The sequence below is a fragment of the Tauraco erythrolophus genome, chromosome 14 (assembly GCF_009769465.1).
Source record: "Tauraco erythrolophus isolate bTauEry1 chromosome 14, bTauEry1.pri, whole genome shotgun sequence".
NCBI classification, from domain to species: Eukaryota; Metazoa; Chordata; class Aves; order Musophagiformes; family Musophagidae; genus Tauraco; species Tauraco erythrolophus.
This window is the reverse complement of record NC_141478.1, coordinates 3,759,924-3,773,105: the sequence shown is the minus strand read 5'-3', so window position 1 is coordinate 3,773,105 and position 13,182 is coordinate 3,759,924. Positions and strand designations below refer to the sequence as shown.

General features: G+C 49.0%; 1 protein-coding gene across 2 annotated transcripts in view; it reads left to right on the top strand.

The window, feature by feature from the left end:
* Positions 1–12,680, top strand: part of LRRK1 (leucine rich repeat kinase 1) — an 80,286-nt gene extending 67,606 nt beyond the window's left edge. For both annotated transcript variants that reach the window (XM_009983240.2, XM_086620249.1), the window contains exons 29-33: positions 149–266; positions 3,965–4,081; positions 9,129–9,964; positions 10,534–10,635; positions 12,503–12,680. In XM_009983240.2, coding sequence (XP_009981542.2) covers positions 149–266; positions 3,965–4,081; positions 9,129–9,964; positions 10,534–10,635; positions 12,503–12,680 — 1,351 coding nt within the window. The remainder of the gene's footprint in view (positions 1–148; positions 267–3,964; positions 4,082–9,128; positions 9,965–10,533; positions 10,636–12,502) is intronic.
* The last annotated feature ends 502 nt before the right edge of the window (positions 12,681–13,182 follow it).

The window sequence follows — 13,182 nt, the reverse complement described above, 5'->3', positions numbered from 1 at the left end:
AGACCGTTTGGAGGGGTGGAGAGCCTTGCAGCATCATCCCCGTCTAGCCAGTTGTGTTACGGCTTGGCCAAAAGTGCCGAGTACTGTCCCGTAGCCGTTTTTGCAGGCTGAACGTTGGCTGTAGGAAATTGTTACTTGCTTCTTTCAGAAACTACACGGTGGTGAATCCAGAGAAAGGAGTCATAGAAGTGGAGAGGATGAGCTGCCCAGGAATGAAGCTATGCTGCCAACTAAAATTTCAGAATGCCCTCTGGGCTGCCACTGAGGTGAGCGTTGCCTGTGCTTCAGTGCCCCGCTCAAGAGGGGCCTCCTTAGAAGAGCCACAAATGAAGAGAAAGAGCCTATTAAATTAGTAAAACCGAGAGGGTTTGAGACAATGAGTGTCTCAGATGAGCAACATGACTTTACTGTCTCCAGGTGTATTGTTTCTACCTTTTACATAGCTGATACCTAGATCAAAATCGTGCCTCCTGGTGTTCGAAGCGATCGTGGGAGCCTCAACTTTCCGAGGTGAAAGTCTCCGGATTGTAGCGTATCTGTATCCAGGGTTTCATTTGGGAAACGTCCTTATCTGTGAGCGATAAAGGGAAGCAGTGAAAGAAACCATGCGTTTAAGGGTGGGGTTTTGAAAGAGGCCTGAGGGATTTGAGAGTTGGTGGGAAATGAGTACCCAAGTGTTATGTTCACCGTGGAAAACCGCAGCTAAAAAGATAAGTGAGAAAGCATGGCTGACTTATCCCTCCGAGCTGCTGTCTGCCCATCAAAAAGGGCTGTGTTAAGTGTCAGCCGGTTCTGACACAATCATTTGACACAAAACAAACAAAAAATAGCTGAAACAAGTTGAAATGTTCCTGAAGTTCGGTGTTTCAGAGAGGGGAAAAAATGCCACGCTTGCTGAACAAATAATTTGTGTTGGTTAATTCTCTCCATCATAGCATAGATGCTGGAATTGAGTGAGAGTATAGATTTTTTTTACCTGTAGGAAAAGATATTTTGACTTCTTCTGTTCCCAAATAAAGGCAAAGTTCAAATATTCCTTTTTTTTTTTTTTGTAACAAGAAGTACAGAAAGATGGAGAAGGTGCTATAGAAGTGCAGTTCTTCTGAAATAGCTGTCCATTTTTTGATCTTCAGCATAGGCCTTGGTCTGAAGAGCTGCACTCTGGCAGAGGTCACAAGCTGGTTGCAAAGTAGTAGACTTTAGTCCTTCCAAACAGGGTGGTGAGCGTTTTCTAGAACGATGCAATGATTCTATATTGGGTTTGAAGGTCACATTTTTCAGATCTGAAAGTATTAAAGTTGATTCTAGTTTTCATTCCTTGTTGTTGCAAGGTGAATCTGAAAAAGTGCTGATCTAAAGAATCTCTTGTCTAGTGTATTAAAATGTAAGATATGGCTAAACTGAGTTCTTGAAGGCCCAGGTGCTTCAGTCTTGCCCCACTGTTCATGGTAGATGTGAGCCATCTTGCAGGACTTTTTAAAGGGTTTGGGGGGTGGGTTTTTTTGTTTATTTAGGGCTTTTTCTTGTTGGGGGGGAAAGGGTGGGATTTGTAGCTTTCAGCTCCCATATGAACCATGTAGCACTCCAACGTCAGTAATTCATGGAATCATAAAATCTTTAAATGGTTAGGGTTGGAAGGGATCTCAAAGATCATCTCATATCTTGTGTTTGTGCCAACTAGAGCTGTTTGTAACAGCAACCAAATTGTTGATAGGTAATACAGGAAATGGGCGGCATCAGCATGAACATAGTGTTTTAGGCAGGGCAGTTAGGGTGAGGTGGCTCATAAAGAATATGACAACAGCAGGCTGCAGGACAGGAGCTGGGGACTTGAAAGGGAATTTAGAGATCAGCTGCATCCCTGTCGCAGACAGAATGTTTTCACGTTGTCATGATTTGGCAGAATTCAAGATTTGTTATGGGTGTGAGGTAAATCAAAGGTTAAATTTTAGCAACACTTGATGGTGAACCAATTTAAAGATTAACAAGATGATTCAGTAGGATATGTTATAATTAAAGCAGCAACTTAATGACAGATTTGAAATGAGAAGATTCACACTCCCTTACTACAAGGTATCCTAAATCAAAATATATATATGTACTTATGTATAAAGCATAAAGGGTGCAGACAGAATTATTTGGATCCAGTGGAATATAGACATCCACAATCATGAAAGCAAATATGTATATTCAAACACATAGGTGGGTAGAGAGGCAGATGGAAGAGGCCAGCCTATAGGTAAAATTTCCCTCTCCAGTTGAGTAGATACTCCCAATGCCTCGGCATTCCTCAACGGGTTATAATTGAGACTCCAGGAGGGTACCTCTCCTCAACCTCCCGTCAGCTTTGTGAGCAGGTGATCCGCAGAGTTGGTACCTGAGAGGCGTCCCAGCTCAGGGGGGATGCTGGTCACACCCCGATGCCATCCAGGAGAGCTCAAAGGGTCTTGCTTAGAATCACTATTTATAGGGTCTGAGATAATTGACTTTTGTCAGATACTTTTCCATTTCAGCCACAATTCGTGTTAGGTAATCTTTGGCACCTTTCAGAGTGGGCTCCAGTCCAGGGTTCCAGGTATGTTTCCCAGGCTACAGGAGTTCCAGGTGCAGTTAGGGAGTCCCGGACTGTCCCAGCTCACTGTGCTTGTACTTAGGACAGAAAGGTACCAGACTGTTTCAACTCGCTGCTCCAACAGATGAAATCAGAAAGGGCCAGATGGCCCCAGCTCACTGCACTTACGACTGAAACAAGAACAATGTTGGCTGGTGCTGACATTGCAGTGTGGCCTGGGAAGGGGAGGTTGCACCACTGCAATCCCTCAACTGACCCCTGGAAGGAGGGCAACTTGGCTAGCTACATGGGACATAGAAGGGCTAGCTGCATTGTCCAAAGAAGGGCTAGCTGCATTGTCTATAGAAGGGCTATGGAGCTGGTGAAGGGTCTGGAGCACAAGTCCTATGAGGAGCAGCTGAGGGCACTGGGCTGGTTTAGCCTGGAGAAAAGGTAGCTCAGGGGAGACCTTCTTGCTCTCTACAACTGTCTGAAAGGAGGTTGCAGTGAGATGGGAGTCCGTCTCTTCTCCCAAGTAACAAGCGATAAGACGAGAGGAAATGGCCTCAAGTTGCGCCAGGGAAGGTTTAGATTGGATATTAGGAGAAATCTCTTCACTGAAAGGGTTGTCAAGTGTTGGAACAGGCTGCCCAGGGAAGTGGTTGAGTCACCATCCCTGGAGGTATTTAAAAGATGTGTAGATGTGGTGCCGAGGGACATGGTTTAGTGGTGTACTTGGCAGTGTTGGGTTAACGGTTGGACTCAGTGCTCTTCAAGCTCTCTTCCAACCTAAACAATTCTGTGATTCTGTTCTGTTAAAATTCAGAGTCGTAGAATCATAGAATGGTTTGGGTTGGAAGGGACCTTAAAGATCATCTAGTTCCGACCCCCCTGCCTTTGATTTCCACCTTTTTGATAAAAATGAAATGTGCTGCTATTCCCTGAACTGAGTGCTCTGTGTCGGCTTAGTAGATTTATGAGGTATAGAGCAGGTGTAATTCCACGTACAATGTCATACTAGCTCTCCTTGAGTTGACAAGATTAGTGCAAAATAACGTACAACATGTTTCAATTGTCCTGACAAATCCCTGTGTTTGGGATTTGTGCAGAGTCAGGGTTATCAAATGCTGCTTTTAGATGTGGTGGTGAAACACCTTTAGTGGTGATTTTGGTGGCTTTTGGATAGTGCACTTGTTGCCCACAGCTCATTCTGGGGAAGGCAGTAACTGCTTTTTACCCATAGACAGGGCAAATGCTCTCCAGGGAAAACAAAGAGAAATCCAGGCTTTGGATATTGAAAAAAAACCCAAGTAAAAACTGGTTTTGAAACCAATTTGATCTTGTTCACATATCAAAATATGAAAAGCATGGAAGATGATTGAAATTTATAAAATTTTATGTGCTCTTTCACAGGACCAGAAGATTTCCGTGTATGGCTTGCAGGGCATGTGTCCTCTAAAGACTCTGCAGAAGGATTTAGACACGCCTGCTACTGTGAGCTGCTTCCTGGTAATGCCTGTTGTCAGAAAGGTAAGGAGGAACCTGAAGGAAAAGGGACATTAGTGAGACTAAGCCATCTGCTGCCAAAGTTTGCGCGCTTGTCACTAGCGAGTGTTGAAGGACCTTGCAGTGCCCAGGAACGTTTTGGCAGTGCGAGGAGAAGGTTTCCAGGTCTTTATGCCTCTGCCAGAAGACAGAGGTGTGGGCAAGAACCTAAGTCAGGGGACGAAAGCTGGCGCTTCCAAGCCTGCTGGGAAAATAGTCAAAATAGATCAAATTCCTCTGCAAGGAAGTTTTCCAGCTGTGTTTCCACATCACTGGAAGACAGGGTTTAGGCTGAGCAAGCAAAGTAGAGGAGACAAGAAACAATAATTAGAACAGAGATTTGATAACTGCTAATGCAGGACTTGGGTATATCCTAGCTCTGGAACCCACTCTCTTCCTGGTGTGTGTGCATGCTGTCATTGTGTGCACGATCATCTTCAGATGTTATCTAGGCTCAGCCACACGTTTTTTTGGTTTTGAAGGAGAACACTTAGATAATACAGGCAGCCCAAGAGCTGCCTCTTATGGGTAATAACAAAAGTTACACGCTATCTGTCTGGTGCTGGAATTGCTAATACCCAGTTGCTGGCAAGAGCAATCTGACATGCCTGCCTATTGCGGGCAAGTCTTGGGAGATGTGTAAAAACTGTTTTCGGGCTGAATTACCTCCGGTTTGCTTACAGCCACCTCAAATGAAAACATATAATTATGTTCCGACGTTATTGGTAGCTGTGTAGTTTTTGCAAATGCCAGCAGCCTGGTGTGTGTCTAAAAGCTCAATATGGAGCAGCTCCCGGAGCAACAGCGGAGCTGTTTTATGCCACATGCCCGTCCGGCGTCATTGTCCATTTCTGGCCCGTTTGCTCGGACCGCTGCATCGCCGCAGACTGAATCCAAGGCAGATGGTTAGTGTAAGGTGTACTGCTTCGCTTCCAAACATGGTGTAAGTAGGACTAAAGTAGGGCACAGATCTAAAGTTGGCACAGGGATGAATTTCACCCATCGGGAGGCTGCATCTGTCGGCTTTCTTTGGCTCGAAGACCTGCAGTGTTTCTCTGCCGTGGAGTTTCATTTCTGATGTGTAGGGCAAATTTCTTTTTCGTGCTGCCTGGGGTTTTGTCCAGGACAGGCAAACGAGTCTTTCACTTTCAGCTTTTCCACTGTCATACAGCTTGCAAAGTCATTCCTCAGGGGTTGCGAGTGGCTTTATGTCTCCTGGTTTCTATTTTCAGTTTGTGGCTTGCCTAGAAAATGTCATAAATAATGCCAGGCCCTACAATAGCAATATTGAGTCTAGACACCTCCCTTCCTCCCCCGACCCTACCCAACCTTCCAGAAATCCACATCCCTTCGGCGCACTCCTTCTTAGTTTATGGGACTTACTTTTTCCTCTCTCCTTTCTATGAATGAGTTTGGCAGTGAAATAGCCGGAGCAGCAGCCATAGGGATGTGCAGACCAGGTTGGCAAGAAACTAAATCGTTTTTCGAAGCAGCCAGTTCTTCCAGCAAAGCTCAGTGGAAAGCTTGCGCTTGTCGAACTCGCTGTACGGCACAGCGAGCCGTACCAGAGTTATCACATAGTCGTTACTGTCCAGCAGAGAAGAGAATTGCTCACCTTTCCCTGGGAGAAAGCCTTTAGCTGATGGGATGTGAGGTAACTATCAGTCAGAGAATTGCCGAGGGATGTTGCTGGGAAGGGGAATTCTTTACGACTGCCTTGGGAAGACTGATCCAAAAGAAATAGTTTCCAAAACTTGGTTTCTCATCCAAAGGAAGCATCATGGAAATTTAAAAGGAGCAGAGAGGGGCCCAGAATCCAGAACTCGTCCGCCAAGGAAAAGTCTTGTACAATTTAAGATTTTTCGTTGCATGCTTACTGTCACCAGTATCATCGTTTTTGGCAAACAATAAAATTTTCAGTAAATTTCCTTTCAGGAAAAAAAAAAAAAGGCAATCGAACAGGTTAAAAAGAGCAAAACAAGATACTTTCTGAATTGCTTTGCAGCACTCTTACAAAGAGATGTTGAAGGAGAGAGAAATCCGAATGGTTGCAAGCCTCTGGCCTCTTGCAAAAACCTGGAACGCACGAAAACAAAAGCTGCATTTAAAGGCTGCAGCCTGCCGCGGCGTTCCGTGCCAGCAGTGCCAGACCCTGCGGGGAAGAGAGGAGGAGGTGACCGAGGCCGTGGTGTCGGGGAGCTGTATTTTTTTTTTTTTTCTTTTTTTTTTTTTTAACCTGCTTGCAGCGCCCATCCTGATGGCTCCGAGCCTCGCGCTGTCCTCGGCGGCGAGGACAGGACGTCTGGAGCCAGCTCATCTCCTGCACATCACATACCGTCACAGCCCCACGCGGAGGCCTTCCTCCCTGGCACAGTGGGGCTTCTGGCAGGACGGAGGCTTCAAATGCAGTTTTGTTGCTGTATGTTTTTGTTGGCTCTTTTTGGAGCCCAAATGTTGAAAACTAATTCTGAGAAAGTTACTTAAGGTTTCTGGAGGTTGCTGCCCTGCCTGCCTTTGGTCACTGTTGTAATACCCTGATTTGGAGAGTTTTGCCTCGCTGCCCAGCTGCGCTGGCACCTAATAAAGTCTGGTGAGTCGGTGGCACCCAGGGATGAGCGGCCTTTGCCATGTTCTTCTGTGAAATGGGTCACTCCCTCGTCCGCGCCAGGCGAGGGATGGCAGGTTGAGGGCATTTCTCAGCGCTCAAGTTCCTACTCCTCGTTTCTTCAACAGAGAGATAACAACAGTGGCTGGATAGAAACAGGTCCTGATAGCCAAGGCAGTGAGTAATAAGTGCCCCAAAGCATAAAATATCTTCCAGATTTGCTTCCACCGTTGTGGTATTCCAGACAGGCTAGAATTTGGCGGAGTCGGTGTTACCAGTAAAGCTGGGTGGGGATCGCTGACGCAGCTCTGCCCTGTTATGGTGCCGATCACCCAGTGCCAGGGAAATTTGGCCTATGGAACCCAAAAGGGAATCTGGATTCTGTTCTGCAGTAGCTGACACTAATCAAAGAAATCAAAACATTTTTTTGTGACGACTGTGCTTGGATAATTCATCGTTTTCAAATCAAAGGAGACAAAATTGTACAGATCGCTGAAGATTTTAATAGCATCCTGTGTCACGCTAGGAGCAGGTCAGGTTGACATACCCACGTTACAGTGAATTTCAGATGCCATTTCAGTTTAAATTTTCCATTTTTAATAAGAAATACCTATAGTGCAGGGTCCTTTGGATTGAAAGAAGTTTTCACTGGATTTTCACCAGAGAAATGTGGGCTGTTCTGCTTTGTTTGTTCTGTTTTAAATAATTGAACTCCTTTCCAAAGAAAAAGTAACCCAAAACCCAGCTTGTGCAAAGTGTCGTGCCATGTTCCAACCTATTGATGCAACTCCCTGGCAAACCCATAGCCAGGAGCCTTTGCACCAGATCCACATGGCAGCGGGGACATGGCACTGAACACTGCAGGCCTTTGGGTTTCTTCTAATTAGTGGTTAGAGAATTGAGACTGGTCTGAGTTGAAGTCCAAGTCTCATTTCACAACTTTCCACTTGCTTCCCTAGTTTTTCCCATTACAGTAAAATTCTGCCGTGATTCGGATTAGTCATACGGGCTCAGCACACTCATGGTTTTACTCATACTTCGTATGCAGATAATGTCTTTTTGTCCAAGACTCTTAATGAGCCTTGCAAACAGTGCTATCAATTAAACTCAAACTTACTTACTTACCTGCCCCATCACACCCGAGAGCAACTCAAGATACTGATTTTGACCTCTATGAGTTTCAGCAGCCTGGGAGCTGTCTTCCAGGGCTGGCACAGCTGAGATCCCTGGAAGGGCACAGGCTTTCCCTTAATTTATGAGCAGCAAGGGGTGACGACGAATCCCTGTCCCATCTCGCAGAGGCAGGGAGCATCACTGGCATCCTGGGCATGCCAGGAGGCAGGGATCTGTGCCACGCAGGGGTGAGGTGGTGGCGGTTCAGCTGGCGATGCTCCGTCTGGTTCTGTTCGTTTTGCTTTGCTTAGTCCGGCCAGATCGTAACAACAGCAAAAAAGCCCTGGGCAAAGGGTCTTATTTCAGAATTTATTGCTCCACAGGGAGGAAATAGAAAGGCCTTTGAGGTAGGTATTGTTTTATCTGCTTCACAGATGGGGGAGTTTCTGGTACAGACCCAAGGTCATGGGGAGTTTTGTTCCCGCGAGCTCCGTTTCCCAGCCCGTTTAACAGCATTTTGCACCGCTGTGGTGAGCTGAAGGAGTTGGAGACACGGTGAGCCACGGTCTTCTCACCGACTCCTGTCCACGGGATGCGACGGTATCCATCACAGCAGTGCCACAGAGCGCTGCACCGGGGCCCGACACCGGCCGTGGCTCCCGCAGCCAACACATCTGTACGTTTAGGGGCTGGTTTTTAACTACCTGCAGAATTGTTCATGGCACTTGGCAGGCACGTCGCTGAACTGCTGAAGCTTCTGTGCCCTTTGCTGGGGTGTCTCTGAGCTGCCAGGGATCCCAGAGCCACAGCACGTCCCTGAGAGGAGCGGTGCTGTCGAGGCAGCAGACATCAGATGCCGAGCGATCACTGTGTGCCCTGGTTTGCGAGGGGATTGCCTCCTTCTTTTTCCATTTTTATTGCATTTCTTCCATTCCTCTCCCACCTACACCGATAGCAATAGCTTTACTCCTTTTTGGAAATGAGCCGGGTTTCTACAGCTGGATTCCTAGGATCATGATGGCTGTCTGAACATACTCCAGCTTGAATTTGTTAACCTTCGGGGCAGGCTGCCAGGTCCGTCTGTCCTCCCTTGCCAGTAAAGAGAGAGGTAATACTGGGTGAGAGGAGTATGGCGCTGCGGCAGCTTCTATGTAATGACTTCTTTTTATGTTGCTGTTATCACTGAGTGATTTGGGGGAAGGTACTAGTGTGCTCGCAGGATTGTAAGAGGCAGCCAGAGCCTCTGGGATTGAAAGCTCTCGTGTTGCAGAGAAGTAAAGAATCTGGATAGAATATCTGCTGTCTGTCTTTCAGAACTCCTACGTGGTGCTGGCCGGCTTGTCGGATGGACTTGTAGCAGTGTTTTCAGTGTCCCAAGGCATCCCAGGGGACAGCTGCTCCTACCTGTGCTCCCACACAGCAAACAGGTCCAAATTCAACATTTCTGATGACGACCCTCGGCAGAACCCATACCCGGTGAAGGCCATGGAGATCACCAGCAGCGGAGCAGAGGTCTGGTACAGCAACGGCCCTGGCATCCTCATCATAGACTGTGCCACGATGGAGATCAGCAAGAGGCTGGAGCCCTTCAGCCCGCCATCGGTGATCACATCCATCGCTTGCAACTCGGAGTGTCACGGGGAGGAGGTGGTGTGGTGTCTGGATGATAAAAGCAACTTCCTGGTGATGTATCACGTTACCACCTACCAGCTCTGCGCGCGCTACTTCTGTGGGGACTGCAGCCCCCTCCGAGACATGTTTACAATCCAGCAGCCTTCGGCAGCCATCCCAGCTACAGCACCTATAAACCACAAAGCCGTGGAGAATAACCCGCCGGAGGACATGAGCATTATCTACAGCCCGGAGATTGGCACCCAGATACTAAACCACCAGGACTCGCTCACAGATTATTGCTCTGTGTCTTCCTACTCCTCCTCGCCTCCTAACAGAATAACCCGATGCCCGTCCAGCCTACCCAGCTCGCCTATGAGCTCTTCCAGTGCACCATTCTCCACAGATTTTGAGGAGTCTGACAAATTTCATGAGCTGAAGCCTTCCCTGGATCACGATGCTATGTCTGCAGGTGACAACACGCAGCATCTCCAAGCTGTCAAGATTCTTCCAGTAAAAGACCTCTTATGGATCCCCAGGTAAGTGGGTCACTTATCAAAGCAACTTTGTCAAAAATCTCTCCTGGGCTGAACATGGAATTAGCTCAGGCTAATTCAGGAGTTTTTGCGTTCCCAGTATGATTAACCTGGCCAGAAAATCAAGTTACCATTAAGAAATTCTGCTCCCAGTACAATGGTACATGGATTTTCTACCCCTTTTTAAAGATATATAGTGTTGAGCAGGATGGCCGCCTCTAAGGTCTTGCTGGCTTGACTTCAGCAGAATGAGAAGGTGGGTGGTAAGACTCGAAGCCCTGTTTCCCCAGCTCCTGAGGAAACAGGGAAGGCAGGCAGCTTCCTTGCTCAGACTCAACCCTCACAAATCGTGTTGCCTCCTGTTGAGCTGGTGGAAACCACTGGGAATCTGATTCTGCTGTCATGGGGGCTGTCACTGCAGTGGATTCAGGATGCCCCTCGGTGGCATCACAGTGCCCTGAAAAAGGTCATGTAGCTGCAGGAGGGATTGCAGCAGAGAGGATGGATATCCAGCTGCTGTCAGCAGCCCCCATTGCTGTGTACATGTGACATCTCCCTCGTTTCTCTTCCAGGAGAGGAGGGGATATCATCGTTATCGGACTGGAGAAGGAATCTGGCACCCAGCGGGGCAGAGTGATTGCTGTGCTGAAGGCTGGGGAGCTGGCTCCCTACGGGTGAGGCTGACTGGGCAGTGCCCATTGCACCAGTTTCCAGGGGCAGAAGGGGACAGGGTGGCGGAGGGTGGTGGTTCTGCAGGGTCCCAGGGCTCTCAAGAGCTTCCTCTTGGCTTCCAGCAGCACCTGACAAGAGTTGCTGGTTGCACATCAAGGCATGTGCGTGCTCTTACAGCATGGCAGATGGCAAGAGTGAGGAACTGTGACCACGGTCTGGTCTCCAAAAGCTACAGAGACCAGGTACCCCTCTAATGAGACAGACAGGACCGTCGCACAATGCGATAAACGTCGGTCTGATCCTGCCTGGTGCTGACTCCCGGAGCTCTGAGGGCACCTGGCAGAAGACTGCTGGAGCTTGGCAGACTCAGGCCGTGCGTTAGGAACAAGAGGTGTATTTATGCAGAGCGCAGTGCTTGTCTGTGGCTGCATTCACGTGGATCAGGTTGACGTTCTGGCTGTAAATGAGCACCTTTGTGCTGTCGGCAGTGACGGGCTGGGGGAAGGCTCCTGGAGCACAGGGGAGAGCAGTTATATACATTAATTTGAAATGTAATTTGAAATGTTTCATACAGCGAACGAGAGTCCGGGTAAATAAATAGCTGCTAGAGAGATGGGAGTGTTCCTACTGATCACTTAAATACCAGTCTGGGATTGTACTATTTATGTCCAGACAAATGGAGGTTAAGCAGTGCTAAGGATTATAAATGATCATTTATTACCACTGGGCAAACACAAGAAGAGCTCAAAGGGCTCCTGCCTTTCCCTCTACATGCCACCTGAGTGTGTTTATCAGTTAGTTGGGAGTGACATGTTCTCTTTATTGTTCTCAGGTATGGTTAGGTGGATGTTGCTTTACCCAAATTCAGCATGGGGTTGAGGCGAGGTGACACGGCCAGCTCAGACTGGTCCTGCTTTGCTGTCTTCCACCCTGGGTGCTTCAGGCACGATGGCCATTGACTCGCCCTGTCTTACCAGGAGGATAAAGACCAGCAGATAGTGTCTGCCTCCTCCAAGTGCAGAGCAGGGTAGGGAGGTGAGAGAAGGGCTTCTTAGGGCAGTTTGTGGTACACACCAGCTGCCAAGGACAGCCCTTGTTGCCAGTGCTCCCCGTGCAGGGGCCTTGCTGGGGAAACAGTTTGGGGCCAGTCTTCCCCCATCTGCTATCAGAGCAGCAGAAAGAGCCCAGCAAGGGCTGGACTCCTGTCCCTCGAACCCTGCAAGGATGAAAGTGTCATCTTCTGCCTGGCCACCTCCCTCTGGGCTATCTGCAGGTCCAGCTTCAGCTGCTGTTGTTGGATCGGGTAACACGCAGCACGATGCTGCCATGCAGGTCTCTATCTACACAAACCTTGTGGGTCCCTGGGCTGTCCCTGTAGCCTTGCCTGCTGGTCTGGCCTGGGGGCTTGTACCCTGAGCAGGCAGAGCTGGGCTCCATCCTGCTTCCAGGCTGCAGTTCGGGCTGTGCAGGCTCTCGGCAGCCTGCTAGCTGTGGCATGATGTGGGCTGGTTTGAAAATGCCCAGCTGGCAGCCAGCAAAAGAGTTTGTGGATTTAGCAAATCGGGAGATTAACTGCAACTTCAAAATGTCACGGCAGACTTAAGCACCCACCTGCACGTTTAGGCACCTGAATCCCTTTAAAAGTCTTTTCCACGTCACTGAGCCGCTCGCTTTTGCCGTGACATAGTTTCTGATCCCTCTCTTTGTTACCTTCTCCTTTCTCAAGGATTTGCAGCTTATAAAAAGAGATTGGGTGGCTGGAAGGGAAAGTCTGTGAGTCAGTGCCTCCCCGGCGAGCGGCGGCGTGCTGTGTTAGCAGGGCTGCTCTCCGCTGCAACGCCCTTCTCCGCTCTCTTCTTCCTTCCCCAGGACGCTGGTGGATGCTGCTCTCATAGCGAAGGACACAGTCGTGTGCTGCTTTGAGAACGAAAACATGGAGTGGTGCCTGGCTGTCTGGAGGGGTTGGAGTGCCAGAGACTTTGACGTTTTCTACCAGGCCTACGAAGAGCTGGGAAGGCTCGAAACCTGCATGCGAAAGAGAAGGTAGTGCTTGTGGCGCTGGGACCCGAGACCCGACGGAAGATGGACACGTCCCACTCTGAGCACTCCTGGACCCCGAGACAGCCCTGGAGAGGGAGAGGACAAGGGGGGCGTGGGGGAGCGTGTGGCTGGGTTGCTGCTAATGAGCACTGCGGGGTTCCCGTGGCTGGAGCCCCGTCAGGGCTTTCAGGGACCGAAGGAACCGGTGTGGGGATGAGCCCAGGAGGTGGGCCAGCTCCCCGCTCTCCTGCTCCGTCACACACTCCCCTGCAACAGTCGAGAGAAGGTGGAGGTGGCTGCAGTTCTGCTCATGCCTCTATTTCCAGTTTCTTCTTCCCCTTTTTAAATTCCTCCCTCACCTTCAGCATGCCCTGGCTGCTGCTGTTATAGTGTGTATTGTCAGCCAGGAGAGCTCCATTAACCTCAGCGGGCTTTTTCCTGGGAGCCAGAGCACGTAACAGTCCCCGCTGGCTGGCGGTGCGGTGCGCTGTGGGAATTCACCCTGCTCC